We start from the raw sequence: 16,399 nt of genomic DNA, 5'->3' as shown, positions 1-16,399 counted from the left end.
ATGAACAATTATTTGCAATGTCCAGTGAACCATGGTTTGCTGACATTGTCAACTTCTTAGTTTCAGGTGTGACTCCGGATCACTGGTCCACCCAAGATAAGTATAGGTTTCATTCCCAAGTTAAGCACTTTTTCTGGGATTATCCTTATTTGTTTAAGATATGTCCAGATCAGATTATCCGACGATGTATTCTTGATCATGAGCAACATTCTATTATCTCTTTTTGTTATGATCATGCATGTGGTGGACACTTTGGACCTAAGAAGACTGCCGCAAAAGTTCTCCAATGCGAATTTTATTGGTCCACTCTTTTTAGAGATGCTTTCGATTTTTGCAAGGCTTGTCTTGCCTGCCAGTCTTTTGGCCCTATCAATAAGAGGAACATAATGCCTCTCAATCCTATTTTAGTAGTTGAGATCTTTGATGTATGGTGCATCGATTTTATGGGACCATTTTTTAATTCCTTTGGGAATTTATACATACTTTTGGCCGTTGATTATGTTTCTAAATGGATAGAGGCCACACCTTGTAAAACTAATGACCACAAAGTGGTGGTCCAGTTTCTCAAAGAGAACATTTTTTTCCGCTTTGGTGCACCATGTGCAATAATTAGTGATAGGGATACTCATATTTGTAATTGACCTTTTGAGACCCTAATGAAAAAGTATGGGATCACCCATAAGTTATCTACCCCTTATCACCCCCAAACTAGTGGTCAAGTGGAGGTGTCTAATAGGCAGATCAAACAAATCTTGGAGAAAACTGTTAATCCCAACTGTAAGGATTGGTCCGTTAGGCTCATTGATGCCTTGTGGGCCTATCGGACTACATTTAAGACTGACCTTGGCCAGTCTCCCTACCATTTGGTGTATGGGAAAGCTTGTCACTTACCAGTTGAGTTGGAGCATAAGGCCTTTTGGGCCATCAAGAAGTTCAACTTTGATTTGTCTGATGCGGAAATTCACCATAGGCTCCAACTATCTGAGTTGGAGGAACTTAGGAATGATGCCTATGAAAATTCTAGGATTTACAAGGAAAATACCAAAGCTTTCCATGATAAACACATTCTGCGTAAATCTTTTACAATTGGTGATAAGGTCTTATTGTACAACTCTCGATTGCATCTTTTTTCTGGTAAGCTTAGATCCCGATGGGATGGCCCGTTTATTGTCAATAATGTATACCCCCATAGGGCTGTGGAGATTTTGAATCCAGGAACAAGGGTAATTTTGAAGGTTAATGGTCAGCGTTTGAAACCGTTCCTTGAGTTTCCTACTACTAGTAGTGAAGAGGCCATAGATCTCCATGAACCTCTTTACACTGATGACTAACTTTTAATCAGGTATGACCCCTTGCATTGTCTTTGCTTTTAATTCTTTCCATGCATTGAAGACATTGCATGACTTAAGTGTAGGGGAGGGAAACCAGTTTTTGCTTTTTTTTCACTTTGTTTTGTTTGTTTTTCCTTTTATTTTTGAGCTTGCTAAGGATGAAGTCCTACTTTGGCTTTTGGCTAATGATCAGACCATTTGGTTGCTTGATGTATGAAAATAAAAGTTTTGATTAAGGTACCCATTTTGAACGTATAAAACCCTGTTGAGAAGAAAGAAACAAGTCTATGTCTTAAGATGGGACTTTCTTTTGAAAAATAAGAGACCCCTATTTTATGGTGATGAACCATATGTAAGTCTGTGGGTTCCTTGTACTTTTAATTTAGAGTTGAGACCTTTTTTTTAATTTGGCATGGGTTGACAAATGCATAATTTTAAATGAAATGTGAAATGTGGTATAAAGAAGAATAAGAGTTGATTCCCTTGGAACTAGACAGGGCATTGCACCTCAGGAAGCGTGGTGTCTTGATCGAAATTCCTTGGGAGAAAACTTCTGAAGTAACTCTAGCATCACTGCCTTTGTGGGCATATGCAAAAAGCGAAGCTACATAGTAATTTGGGTGTCTGGTGTTTGCTCCACCATGTCATTCAAGCCAAAAGTAGTGGAGTAGAATAGAGTTTATTAAGCAAAAAAAAAAGAGAAAAAAAATGTGCAAATGTCATTATTGTTTGGTAACATGTTTGGTCAAAAACACTCCAACGCTTTAGTCATTGGTTCCCTATTTCTTCACAAGTGGTTTTGCCTTAAGATAAGGATGTTTTGGAAGAGACGAGGTGAGTTCCAAATTAAGAAATATGCTAGTGCCTGGAATTGATAAAGGGTAATAAATGTTCAAGTGTGGGGGTCCCTTGTAAGAGAAATTATCTTTGCTCCGGATCGGTATGAGCCTTACCTTTAGCCAAAGTTGGGATTTGTTTATTCTGAATTTTGGGTGTATATTCACTGCAAACACCCACGAGACACAACTCGTCCACTAGGGGTGACCTAGGGGTTTAAAGGCTTGTTGCACATGCTAAGTGCAACCGTGATTCCTACGAAAGTGAGTTAGTTTTTTTGTTTTTATTCTTTTTCTTTTTGTTTTGCTCGAGGACTAGCAAAGTCTAAGTGTGGGGGAATTCTGATGAGCACATTTATGTGTGAAATCTAGGGTAGTAAAACATGCATTTTACATATTTAGAATGGAGCTACCTTGGGTTTTACTCTCTTTTTGCAGGTTTTATATTTTCAAGGCCTTAAGGACTATCGGGCGCTATATCTTCAATTTTACACGTAAAGAGGTCCTATTTCTTTTCATGGTTGCGAAGAGGACGAAATTCTGAGCAAGATGGACGTGTTCAATTAAAAGTACACATTCGTTTGGTCACCCGTAGAAATGATTATTCTTTTCGGGTCAGAAAAAGAATAATGGATCAGAACTGAACCGAGATGCAGAACCAGCCCGTTTGCAATTGTCCCAGAGGTACAAGGAATACTCCAAATGCCAACAAAGATCGATGGACCACATCCTTAAGTGATTAAAGATTTGTTTTTGGTAACAACAACTACCTAGCTTAGTTGGTGAGCTATGGTGTACAAAATTCCCTTACTCACCAAGAGGTCTCAAGTTCGAATCTCATGGTTGTTTTTTTTAGAGAATTTTGTTGAAGATTTCCTGCTTTTCACTCACTTAAAGCACTAAGGGCATGGAGGGGATTTCCACATCGAATTAGAAGCAAGGAAAATCGTGGAAGCAAGAAGAGAAGAAAAAAAAAAGGAAAGAAAAAAAAGGGAGAAATAAAGATTGTCCAAATCTTCTCTCTCCTCCACATCATCACCAAAATATTGTCCAAATCACACAAAGCAAGAAGAAAATCGTCCCTAGGAGAGAGAAAAAGAAGAAAAATAAATTAGAAAAAAAAAAGGAAAGAAAATAAGCAAAAAAATTATAGGAAATTTCTCAAGTTTATTTCTCTCTTCTCTCTCCTCCACCTTAGCACTTTTGGTCTCAAAAGATCTCACAATCAATTGTGGGTTTCTCTCTTTTAGGAAAGAGAAATTTGTTACCCTACCTCCCCATTCCCTATAAATACAACTCATGTAAGAGGAGGGGAGACAATTCATTCTTCTTCTAGTTTTTTTTTAGTTGCTCTCTCTTTCTCTTGCTCTCTCTTTAGTTTTAGTTCTTCTTTATCTTTTCTTTAATCACTTTTGTAATAGATTTTTTTTATTTCAATTAATGCAAGCACTATTTTATTTTTATTCAGCCCTTTTATGTTTATGATTTATGCAATTGAGTTGTAATTTTTTAAGTTATAGTTCTAGGCTTAGATCTAGGTGACAAGATCACGAGCCGTGGAGCAACTTTTTTTTCAAGATTTGTTTTCTCTAGTACTAGAAATTTCAGATTTGGTTTATTTCAGATCTGGTTTTTAGTACTAGTAGTATCTCAAATCGATCAAGTTTTCAGTTAAAGGGTTGAAGTTCAAGTAAGTAGGCTCCTTCAGTAGTCTTCTCTCCCCCCTCTCATTCCCTCTTCTGACTACCCTTTCTTTCTTAATTTAGGATTTTAATTTCAATCGTTACATTATTGCTATCCCTTTCCGCCAAGGTTCATGGCTAGTGTATGTGTTGGCTTTACCCCTCCTAGCCATAGAACCATCAATTTATTAATTTTATTTTAATTGTCTCTCTTTCCCTAAAGCCAAGTAGAGTAACACTTGTAAGAGTGACTCTCTGGTCAAGTAGGGAAGCTCGTATTATGATGCATCCCTCGGGCTAAGTAGAGAAACCTACTTGTGAGTCTCTTTCTAGCTTTATCTCCTTTATTTTACTTTATTTTTATTTCAGCATTTTTTTCCTTTATTATTTTTTTTTAATTGCGTGGGTTGTTTATTTTCAGTTATTTATTTATTTAATTTTAATTGCTTGGCTTGCGTCTTTGAATTTTTAGATGACGAATGGTTAGGACGTTATTTTAGATACTTATGTTTAGGACAGTAATTAGAATTATATCACAACCATTAATCGGTTCACTTTCACATTATTAAAAGAAATAAAAAAATAAAGTGACTGCTCTCCCTGTGTTCGACCCGTAGCTACACTGATCCGTACGCTTGCGGTTACATTTTAAATCTCAAACAGTAATGACTTAGACCCATTAATACATAGGGCAATTTATTAGACCTAGAATTAAATATTGGGTTAATTCATATAAGCACATCTACCACATTAAGGTTTCACTTGAGAAGGACAATTCATCGTGATACATAGAAAGAAGTATTCTTTGTATGGATATGCACCGCCATGATTCTTGGATTGAAGATCTCATTTCGAACATTGTGACACTCCTTATGTATAGTTCTACATGGCCATGATCAATTTGAACATATACCATATACTTGGCACATGGCAACAAAAGGCCAAGTGGGAGAATGTAAAATGATGTGGCCTCTTGTGCCACGTCATCAATAGTAGTGGTGTAGTGCACTTTTCCCTCTCCCTTAGGTAAACACCTTGATAGGAGGTAGTTACCAAATATGAGAGATTTATGGGATTGGGGGTCCCTTGTTTCACTCTTACGAAATACTCACTTTGTCCATCGTTGAGTGAGATAGAGAAATAAGAGGAGAAACAAGAAGACCCTCAAGCAATCTTTAGCCGCCTCCTTCAACTATTGATCGTTGCTCACTACCACTTGCAACATTTCCCCGGTGAACAGAAAGCATCATTAACGATTGGTCTGCGATGGTAAACGTCAGTCCAAGTGGTGGAGGTAAGTTCCGCATTCTCCATCTTTTCAGTTTAGTCTACATCTGCTTCTCCCATCTGATCGTCATCCATCATTGTTGATCAACCTTTGAATCATGAAAGATTCGACTTAATAAGTATAAAACTGGAAACTATTGCTATGCTCACTTGCTATTAGAATTTTACCCCATTCTTGGCCTATTCCGGTTTTCCTAGGGTCTGACACAAGGATTTAGATCATTGAAACCTTGCCATCCTTAGACACGATTTTGCAGTATGGTTGGTCACTGGAATCGACAGCGGCAGTGGTTTTGGTTTCGACTTTCTTTCTTTCCTTCCTTATTTCTCGATTTTGTTTATGGAGGAGGGAATATTCTCTGATTCCCTGCTAAATCAAGTTGGGTTTTGGTTTTAGAAACTATGTTTAAAGGAGATGTAAACTCGGTTTCCATCTTTAAGTGTTTTAATAGGATGCTAATTGGTCCCATTGAAATCCTTTGAAATGTCAATGGTAGAATGATTTTGTCCTATCTTTTTTATATGTCATGTGCTCTCTTTTAATCAAATAGCTAAATGGACTTTAATGCTCATTTGTGATTTCTTATGAAAATTGTTTTTGGCCTTGAGTTTTGAGGTGTGGGTTTTACGATTTGAGGAACTAAATCATATCGGTGTTGGTCATGTTTAATATTGGATCGATATGGAGAAGGGTAATTTTGCAGAACTTATTTTCGAAAGCCTCCTTGTTTAAATCTCCTATTATATTAAAATAATGAAACAAGAAAAGGATTTCTTAATTCTGTTTCAATACATGGTTCCTTTAAGGTCTTTGTACAATCAGGTAAGTCAAAGTTAAAGCATGGGCTTTACTAAAACAACGTAATGGGCCTCTTTAAAATATCTTTGCTGTGTTAAATGGGGTTTCTTGATGGTACATGGCATTGTAGTGTTTGTTGTGATTGCATGAAATGTCTTGTAAAGTATAATTGTTATGTTTAAATAATTGTGATTGATTGGCTCTGACACATAATTATGCAAATTCCAATGGCTATAGCCTATTTAATTTTGTGCTTTGGGCGCTATTTGACTGGTCTAACCAGTGGAAGGATGAAATTATGTATTTTGAACTGTTTTATATGCTTTGACCAATTGGAGGATGAAATTCAATATTTTTGATTGTTTTGAATGCAAGAAAATGGAAATATAATCAAAGTTTGCTGCTCTGGGACTCAGTTTTTGTTTCAGAACTGTTCTGGTAGTGTTTTATCTTTGTTCCATAATGGCTTTGGAATTGAATTTATATTCGTGTAAGTTTTTGGCATTGGTTTATTATTATTATGATATGGAGAAGTTTTTTATGACTAAAATAGGTAGGAATTTCATGGCCTTTTATGCTTGCATGCCATATCTAGAACACTTTATACTAAATAAATATGTTAAAATTAAACTGAGTGTTAGCTTCTGCACATGCTTGGCTGTAAAGTACATTTCTAGGAAACTATGATGAGATTGGGCAGAACTACCAAAGTGGTACATCCTATTCTTTCATGGTTTTTTCAACGCTGCAAAATTGGATATATTCCTAGAAAACTTTGATATCTTATATTCCATTCTTCTTTAATGCATATCTTTCATGGTTTTTTCAGCGCAAGAAACTTTAATGCATATTTTTCTCTATTTTCATTAAAAAAAAAAAAAAAAAAAAAGAGCAAGTCAATTTAGATATATTCTAAAGAACCATAATGGGATTTAGATCAAATTTATGGAAAACAACACAATTATACTAAAAAACCATTGGTGATTAAAAAAAAAATTAGAAAAGAGAGAAATAGTGAAGCAGTTGAAAGTCTTTCAGTTCACAAGCCTATCACAGCCTTGGCCCAAACTTTTTTTAAAGAAATTACAAGAAAAGAAAATATGCAATAAAATTCTATTTCTTTTTTACAATGCATACATAAATCATCTATATTTAACCACTGGGTTGGTTTTATATGGACTATTTTCCACAAAGACCCTTTAAATTTTGAATGAATATATAGTTTCCATTAAAATTTCCGCCACCTTGCATTTAATGGTTGAGGCAAAGTAGTAGAAGAAGGCCTAAAATCCTTAATAAAAAAATCTAAAACAGATTTAGTAGTAAGCACGCCCAATTTAGTAAAATGGCATATCCACTAATATTTGCATGAATGCAAAGAAAAAGACACTCTTAAAATCTGAGCACCTATAGAAGTAACATACTAAAAATCAAAGAGACATTGTAACTATGAATAAGTAGATTATTGACTCTGGTAAATCCAGAGACTCTATGAATCAAGGCTGAAACACAAAAATTATTAGCATTAGGAAGCAAAAGATAGGTACAAGTATTAGTTTGAGGATCAATTCAATTGATACATGTCACCATTTTCTTAAGGTATATGAAAATTTAAATGGGTATTTGGTAAGCCCATTTTTAAGTAATCTTGTAATTTAATCTGCAGCATGATTGTGTTAGTGTGTGTTGTTGGTCAGTAGAATCTTGTACGAAGAGAAGATTACGCCCTAAAGTTTCTAATAAGGCATAAAAGTTGAGGATTAAAAATTTTCAAAGAAACGATAAATTTCTGATTTCATAGGTCATATTTCTGGTTTGAGGACCACTTTCAAGGTCTGTTCATGAATAATGACAACCTTTCCATATGTGGTGATGGATGGTGTGAGACCACCTTCAAGCTGTGATCATGGATGATGACAACCTTTTCGGCGTGGTCATGAAGAATCCGGCTTCTTTCCTTAGAGATAATTCTTCAAGTCGGCCGATAGTTATCTGACGATTGTCATGTATCTAAGTGACAATTCAATGGCGTCCAATGAGGGGTGGAGAACGAGGTGTCAGATGCCGTTGGATCTGTAGAAACGCAACCCTAAAACGATACAGAAGATAATGGAGAAACAAAACAAACAATGCACACAGATTTTATGAGGTTCGACAAGGTTGCCTACGTCCCCGATGAGATGAGATCCTACTTCACTATCAATGGAGAATAGGGTTACAGCGCTCTTCCTCACACCTCTCCGTATTGCTTGCATTACAAAAAAAGAAACATTTGCTACAAATATATAGCGAAAAAACCCTAATCCGAATTAAACTATAATTGCCCTCAAATAAAAAATTCGAGCAGGGGGATGCGCCCCCCTACACCCCTTGCTATGCAGGGGGGCCTCCTGCCCCCCTTGCAACCCCCACGGCCCACTAACCGGCTAGTGAGATGGTCGTCCTGTCTGTCTAGATGCTGCACCAGTACTCCCTAGATTAAACTGCGACAGAATACAAGACATCATACATCAACATGATCGTCACCTGAACATATATGACAATCTTCCAAATAACTATAGATAAGACCTAAGCTATCACGCCCTCAGGAGAAGAGCCGAATCCTGGTCATGAATGGTGTGACTTGTGAGACGGGATTGGAGATTAGAGCCGGCTGGAGAGGATTCAAATTAATTGCTTCACTTTTAGTGAAAGCGTATTAAGCAAAACGAAGCCAAATAATCTAGAATCACGGATGAAACGTGATGTTGTCTTCAGAAGAGGACATCATCAGTTGAAGCGTACACCGTCAGATGCTCCAAATGTGCACCATCCAGAAGTCCAGAGGTGCTTCAGAGCTTAGTTTGGCTTTTGAATAATCTATAATTATTACTTAATTAATTTAGATTTGGAAAACGTTGGAAGATTGTATTAGATTTCTAGACCAACACATCATCAATGAGCAAGAAGATGACCAAACGCTCTGCTCTTTTAGTGTTAAATTATGTGCTTACTTGTCCCTCCCGGTACTGAAACGACCGTTTCCAGTTCTGGAATTCTAGTTTACACGTCTTCTCCATCTTTAGAGTGAAACAGAGGAGAAGAAGAAGAAGAACTAAGGGAACTGTCCTTCTACCCTTTTATAATTCCCTCTGCTTTACCGTCTCGTCTCTTCTTTCTTCCTTGTTATTCGAGAGAGGGAAGAAGGAGATGATGGCTGAGAATGCAGATGCTGAGATCGACCGTTTACCTGTAGATCTTCTTGCTCATATCTTCCTTCTTCTACCTTCTTTCACTGATTTGGCCCAGTACGTTGTTTTTTTTTTTTTTTTTTTTTTTTTTGAATTAGAAATTCAAATTATTGAATGTAAGTGTTATAATCTCCCTCCAAGATGTTTGATCTTGTTGTTCTTGTTTTTAATGTTTCTTCTACCGCGCCTCTTGAACCAGGGCGAGCAGCGTATGTGGGAAATGGAGACAAGGGGTGAAACAATCTCTGGCTCGCAAAGAGTGTCTCAGCTTTGCTGGTTGGAAGATGGATGATGACTCCACAGCCCGCCTCGTTGCTCATGCTTACAGCCTCAAGGAACTCGACATGTAACTCTCTTCATCTCTCTCTCTCGCTGTCTATATAGAATTTTTTTCTCTTGTTTATTCCCTCGTCATTGAGGTTGATTTGGCTGAGCTCTCTCCAGCGCCGGAGAGGATCTCTATCGAATCTTGAAATTTCGATTATATTATCCTATTTCTTAAGGGTAAAGATTCTCCAAATAAGCAGGGTAGGATGGAATCTCTGCCCCACTTCATTGAACCGCTCAATCGATCTGGTTTTGTAACCCCGCTCAGCTCCGTCTAGCCTGCTACTCCCTGCAATCACACCTGACCGACCCAATCGCCCAAACCCTGGGCTTCTCTCACACCTCTGTTATCACGCAGACCCAACACCCAGCACGCCCTCTGTTTCTGTTAACTACCTTTTCCAGAATCCCAGTCCCAATCTCAATCCCAATCCCAATCCCGCGGCGGCGGGTTTGCGGGAAAGCAAATAGAGAGGGGAATCGGGGATGCAGAGAGGGAACGGAGGGAGAAAACAAAGGAGAGAGGGGGGATATGCAAAGGGCGTTGTCACGATGGGTATTAGTTGCAGCAGTGAGCGGGCAGAGAGAAAAGGAGAAGATGGGAGGGTGCTGCGGCGGGTAAGAGAGAGAGGATGCAATGACAAACGGATTAAGCAGTTGGATTTTTTCTTTGGAAAATTACATGATTACCCAGTTTTTGGGGTTTTTTTTTTTTTTTCTTACAAAATTACCCACTTAATGTTTCAGTTAACAAAAATAAATCAGATTTGGGTTTACAAAACTACCTAAACCAGTGATTCTCCTTCAGCTTCTACGTACAATCAAGTATTTTTGTTAACTGAAACTTTGAGTGGGTAGTTTTGTAAATCAAAACCTGATTTTGGGTAGTTTTGTAAATATAAATCTGATTTTGAGTATTTGTTAACTAAAACTTTAGATGGGTAATTGTTAGAGCAAACACCAAGAAATACGAAAATAAACCAAGACAGATCGCACAACATACAGAGATTTAACAAGGTTCACACACCGATGTAGTGTGTTACGTCCTCGGGCGAAGATGTTTCACTATGCAAAAGAGAGATTACACCCAAGCAGCGGCGAGAAAACTCACCCTGAAACCCTAGCTCAAAAAAACCCCCAAAATACAATGACAATGCTCAACAAGACGATAGTACATTATATACTTCAAGTCACGGGTCAACTCATCGGGTCACGATCAATCTGATCGAACCCCTCTACTTCTATCACAAATCTCAGAAAATTTTCCATTCGGGTCGTCACCAAAATATGTCGGAGCGAGTCAATCTTAAAAAACGGGTCAAGAATTCGAGACAAACATAACAGTAATTTTGTAAAAGGAAACCAAAAAGTGGGTAATCATGTAATTTCCTCTTTTTTCTTTCTCCACCCAATTGTGAATAAAATTCTAGCATAGGATAATGTGGGTGATTCCATTTCACCCTAGCGGCTCAGAGAACCTTTTCCTCTTTCTTAAGATATTGATGATGATAGAATTCTGATTATATAAATCCAACGCTCAGCATCTTTTGTGGTGTTATTTTGGGGGGAGGGTTGGATTTTAATTTTAAGGCTGCACAGGGCATTACACGGCACAGCATCAAATTTAAAACCTAGAAGCCAGTACCTTATAACAAGTCCATTCGCTAATTGGATGTTGTATTTGGTTCCATTCTGAATTGATAAATAATCTGGTGGGTACTAAGCTTTCAATGAATGTTTCAATAATTTAGGTCCTAAAGTTCAGAATCGTTTCTTAAGCATTTCAGTGTTTATGTGGGATTGCAATGATTCAATAGGAGGAAGTTGGGTGTTTTTGTTTCAGAGGAATACATATTTAAGTACATTTTTTTTTTTTTTTTTTTGTAAATATTGTATACAACATGACCAGCATAGAGAATTTTGTGGTAGTATAACTGAATATCTCCTTGCTTTCATATGGTTCCAGAGCTATTTAGGGTACTGAGGAATTAAGTCAACTTATTTAAAAATGGTGCATGAAATAAGAACTTAATTATTTTGGTCCTGATTTGCTTCATTTTGTTTTCAGCTCGAGGAGCCGTTGGGGCTGCCAAATAACAGATGATGGTTTGAACAGAGTGTCTTTGGCAAAATGTATCAGCAACCTAACATCAATATCCTTGTGGGGCATGACAGGAATCACAGACAAGGGTGTAATTCAGTTGGTATGTGGTCATTTCATTTTAAGACACAAATTTGATGAGATTCTTTGTGCAGAGTAGCTTCCTTTAGGTATCTGATTACTTCTTTTATTATGTGGACTAATAAATTTTTCCTTTTATCCCCACATAGCCATGTTAGCATTTTTCTCCATCATAAGGGAAATAAGCTTCCAAAGTTGCTAATGGGATCACTACATCTTGGTTATATCTTGAACATGTGACAGAATTGCTTTTGTGAGATTGCACTGAGTTACTTATCTTTAAATTTGAATGTCTTCCCGACTTATGGCAGGGATATGCTGTTGGATAAGATCCACATTCAGTCATTTGATAAAGTCGGATATTGGTTTTCTTGGAAATCTAACAAACAGTTATTTCCTTTCTTTATTGTTCATTTACTGCCAATTTTTGGTTCATTTGATGAGATAAAGTCATTGATAACCCTAACAATGAAAAGATCAGAAAATTTTGGGGGAAGAGAAATAACCATTGCTTTTATTTATTTTTTTCTTTTACAAAGGAATTTTTTTGGTAGAATAATCAACTTAAACACAGTCATCCCATTAAAAGGTCGACAGTCTACTAAATATAAAATAGCTTCACAATCTAAAGTCTACCAAATATAAAATAGCTTCACAAGGGCATGCACAAAGAGCCCAAACCATTTTGTGGAAGTAACCTCTGTAGACATATGAAGCTCTTTTCAGAACTCTAAAAACCACGAAAAATAGTAAACAGTGCACTCAACAATTCCCTGTCTTACCATTGACAGCTGGAATTGCCTCCACTGTAGCAACTACCAAGGGGAGTTGCCTTAACGATATTCTCAGAAGCCACAGCTTGAAAGATCGTTGATCTCCCAAAATAAAGACATTGCTGCAAAAACAGAAGAATCTTGGTGGTCCAATAAAGGCAATGCCTTGAGTATCATCCTTAAGGATCAATATGAGCAGTCCCTCCACCCAAAGAACCCATGACCATGAACTGCCCAATGATTTTGATTTGGGGTTCACCTAATGGCACAATCTGACCAGTGAAAGATTTTGTGTGGACAGCTCACCATTAATTTTTGGCCTAGAGTGAGGAGATGGCTAAAAATCAAAAATTTGATCCATTGTCTCATATTGAAACAGTCCATATGTCACATAATTGCACCTAACAGTAGTCCTTATACTCGCGGATCCATGTAGCCGACCCCATTAAGTTGGGATAAGGCTAAGCTTTGTTGTTGTTGTTGTTGTTGTAGTAGTCCTTATATGCTAATAATGGTATGATGAGTTAAATTTCTTTTAAACTGTCACCCAATGTGAGTTTTACAATGAAGTATTGTGGTGATATTGCTGACTTTTCTTTTAGTATTGAGAATTATCTTTGTTATGTTTTGCTTCCTTATGTACAATGCATGGTTCCAGCTATTACTGAGAAGGCTGAGAGGGCCGAAAGAAATTATGCCTTCGGTATAGTTGTTTTATTATGTAAAACATGTAGACCTCTCCTATTTAATTTTTAGCTATTCAACACTCAGAGTGCTTTTTGTATAACTGAAGGGCATCAAGAATGGGACACTCGGGCTTTATAAGGTAGATTAATGTGGAAAAGGGCCATTTGCTGTCTCAAGAGGAAGCATTATAGCTCCAAGTAGGGTAAGAAGCTGTGTATGGAGTTAAGCAAGCCCGGAGGGTTATTCCTAAACTTATAGAAAGGATGATGTGTTGGATATTTCATGAAGTGGGAGTAAGATTTTGTCTGTGAATCACTGAAAATAAATAGAAGAGGTCCTTAATGTTGATACCTTCCTTTAAGCTTCTTCCACGTGCTCAAGGAGCTCATGTATCATATCCCTTGATTTATCTAATAAACCCTCAATCAAGTTCTCATTTCCAGGTATGGACAACATCTCTTTTTTAGAGGTAACATGTCTTTATTTTAAAGCTGACTTCCAAGAAAGTTTCTCTTTCACTGAGATCATCTCAAGCTAATGTTCAGCTATGAGAAGTGGAATATGCCCTCTAAATTTGCAAATGCATTCATGAGGCCACTTGGTTTGGAGATTCTCTTTACATTTTTGGTCTTCTCCAGGCAAGATTCGGATCCAATGGGTTGAATGACTTTAGTTGCAAATTGTATGCTTTGGAAAGGTCCCCGTCCTCTCTCTCTCAGTAGTTGCATCTAATTGACCAATATTAATGGCCATGGAATTTATTTTTGAGAATAGTTAAAGGAGTCTCATGTGCAAGGGGCAAGAGTAGGTTGGTTGAGGATCTATCAGTCAGCTTCTGATTGTAGGGAGCTTTGGTCTCACTAAGCACAAGGGAGTTCACTAATACCAAGATACATATTAGTTGAGAATTGCAGAGTATTATTCCAGCCAAGGCTCTAGATCCTCCAAGGCAAGAATGTGAATAACATTTTACTTTTTTGGACCTTCCACTAGAGAAAGGCTTCTTTTTCTTTTTCCCTTTGGATGGGTAATGTATTGGGAGCGCACAATGAGGAGCTTCCAATACATGAAGGCTGGAAGAAGCATTTCAGGAGGTATTTACATAAGAATTTATGTATATTAATAAACACTAAATCCCATTCTATTCACCGACCTAGAATTGGATACTTGCTTTATCCTGCACCAGTATTGATGCTTTCTCCCATGCATCCTCTTATTCCTTCCATTATGAGGCATTTTCTATGCTTATGTTTGGAGATAGGGTCTTGTTAATTCCTATTCGCTAGCCATACTAGTGGAAGGATATGGTGGCTATGGTTATCCAATCAAGAGAGTTTTCCAGCCCTAGGAAGTTACTGATTAGTGGGTAAACTTCCCAGCATTTTGGAATGCTTTTACTATTTGTACATAGATCTATAGCATTCATGTCAGTGATTATGCTACAGTCTTGGGCCTGTTGTCCCCTTCTGCTTTAATTCTGTTTCTGTCTTTTAAAGTTGTGATACTGCAAAGTTGACAAGTGTTTACAATGTTTCCTTCCCATTATTTGAAGTATGTGTTTCCATTTATATCAATTAATTGATTTTATTTTTCCAGGTTTCAAAGGCTACTTCCTTGCAACACCTTAATGTTGGTGGTACATTTATTACTGATGAATCTTTATTTGCAATTGCTAATAGCTGCCCACATTTGAAGGTGAGTTATCTGGTAAGCTGCATGTTGTGTATTTTATTTATTGTCTATGCACTAAGTTATCTACTTTAAAAAATCCGTCAATTATGTAATACGAACCCCCCCCCCCTTCCCTTCCCCACCACCCCCCCCTCCAAAAAAAAAAAAAAATACTTAACAAGCTCATAATCATGCAAATATGTATCATTCTTAAGTTATGCTACTCTTTTACAGACTATTGTCCTGTGGAGTTGTCGCCATGTTACTGAGAGTGGACTCTTCTTCCTTGTAAATAAATGCCACAAGCTAGAATCAATCAATGTTTGGGGGATGAGAGTTCCTGTCGATTGCCTCATTGCTTTGCTTACAATAAGTCCTGCTCTTCAGATAAAGCCTGAAGGAGTACATCTTAATGTTGAAACAGTTCCTCTTTGGCCCATCCATTAAGATTCCTTTCTTGGGTTTTTTTTTTTTTTTTTTGAAGCACTTTGTTCATAATGTGTTCCTTAATTTTATTTATTTTGCAAGCTTGTTGTCAGAATCTTGTGTTAGAAAATAATGCAAATGTTTATTGTTAGATGAATTGCAAGCTGTAATTAGTTTAATATATTTTTTTTGTTTTTGTAGCAGATCCTTTTCTAACACGTATCTTTTAGTACTTGTGAAATAAATATTAGGGCGATAAGGATATATTAGTGAAAGGATGTGGTTCCTTCCATGCTTTCTGGCTTCCAATTCTTGATTTAAATTGGTTTGGGTTTTATTTATTTATTTATTTATCAGAATATAAAAAAATATTTCTTATCTTTGTTTTCATTGGTTTCAGTTTTTGATCCAGAAGTAAAATCAACAATTTCCCCTTCCAAAGATAACAAGGAACATCTTCTCTTACTAGGATGCTTGCCTCAACCTCTTATCATCCCTTACCCCCTCCCCAACCAAACTTGGGAATCTCTCTCTGTTTCTTCTTTCTCATATCTTCACCCCCTCCCCAACTGCCAATCTTGGGAATCTCTCTGTTGCCATGTACGGATAATCGAATTAGGAAAATAGATAGTTTTAAATGACTGCAAGCGTATATACTGAAATTCATAAGAACTCTTGTTTCAATATTTTAAAAAGGAGGAGAATTCTAGGAATTCCCACAAATTTGGAATTTCTACCCAAATTTGGTTGAAATTCTTCTTAAAATAATAAATTTTATTGAAGTTTTGTTTTGGCTTTTCACAAAATTATTTCAGTTACATAGAGATCTTCCCCTCAAATTTGGCAACAGATGTCTTTTTTTTTTTTTTTTTTTTTTTTTTTTTAAGGTAAGGCAACAGATCTCTTATCAGAAAAATTGCATTATAATAAAACAAAGGTTATGTTTAGTTGCAAGGAAATCTTGAAGGGAGGGGAAGTGAAAATTTTTAAAAATAAAAATAAAAATCACTGATCATTTTCCTATGGCTCTGTTTGGTTGCAATGGAAATTTAAAGGGAAGGGAAGTGATATTTTCATGCTTTAAAAAGAAATATTTATAATCATTACCCCATATGATTGTATAAATTATTTAATTTTTTTAACCATATTTAGTAATGATATATTTTAC

The 16,399-nt window shown here is 36.7% G+C and overlaps 1 protein-coding gene across 2 annotated transcripts; it reads left to right on the top strand.

Annotated features, from left to right (window-relative positions):
* Positions 1 to 8,864: 8,864 nt before the first annotated feature.
* On the top strand, positions 8,865 to 15,388 carry LOC122075727 (F-box protein At5g67140-like). Of its 2 annotated transcripts, none has more exons than XM_042640868.1 (5): positions 8,865 to 9,222; positions 9,365 to 9,511; positions 11,561 to 11,696; positions 14,731 to 14,841; positions 15,040 to 15,388. In XM_042640868.1, the coding sequence occupies exons 1-5, from the start codon at positions 9,125 to 9,127 to the stop codon at positions 15,250 to 15,252; spliced, it is 705 nt and encodes a 234-aa protein (XP_042496802.1). In that variant the 5' UTR covers positions 8,865 to 9,124; the 3' UTR covers positions 15,253 to 15,388. The 2 variants fall into 2 exon arrangements, with proteins under 2 accessions (XP_042496802.1, XP_042496804.1); XM_042640870.1 differs by having other exon boundaries at positions 8,867 to 9,222; positions 14,731 to 14,829.
* The last annotated feature ends 1,011 nt before the right edge of the window (positions 15,389 to 16,399 follow it).

The sequence above is a fragment of the Macadamia integrifolia genome, chromosome 4 (genome assembly GCF_013358625.1).
Source record: "Macadamia integrifolia cultivar HAES 741 chromosome 4, SCU_Mint_v3, whole genome shotgun sequence".
Classification (NCBI taxonomy): Eukaryota; Viridiplantae; Streptophyta; class Magnoliopsida; order Proteales; family Proteaceae; genus Macadamia; species Macadamia integrifolia.
The sequence above is the reverse complement of the archived record's forward strand: the minus strand, read 5'-3'. Positions and strand labels throughout refer to the sequence as shown.

What these genes read in the sequence shown, in the direction of transcription:
- LOC122075727 (XM_042640868.1), top strand. Translation starts at nt 9,125, where the DNA reads ATGATGGCTGAGAATGCAGATGCTGAGATCGACCGTTTACCTGTAGAT. An exon ending in TCTTTCACTGATTTGGCCCA is followed by an intron (nt 9,223 to 9,364) that starts GTACGTTGTTTT and finishes CTCTTGAACCAG; the next exon opens with GGCGAGCAGCGTATGTGGGA. An exon ending in ACAAGGGTGTAATTCAGTTG is followed by an intron (nt 11,697 to 14,730) that starts GTATGTGGTCAT and finishes TTATTTTTCCAG; the next exon opens with GTTTCAAAGGCTACTTCCTT.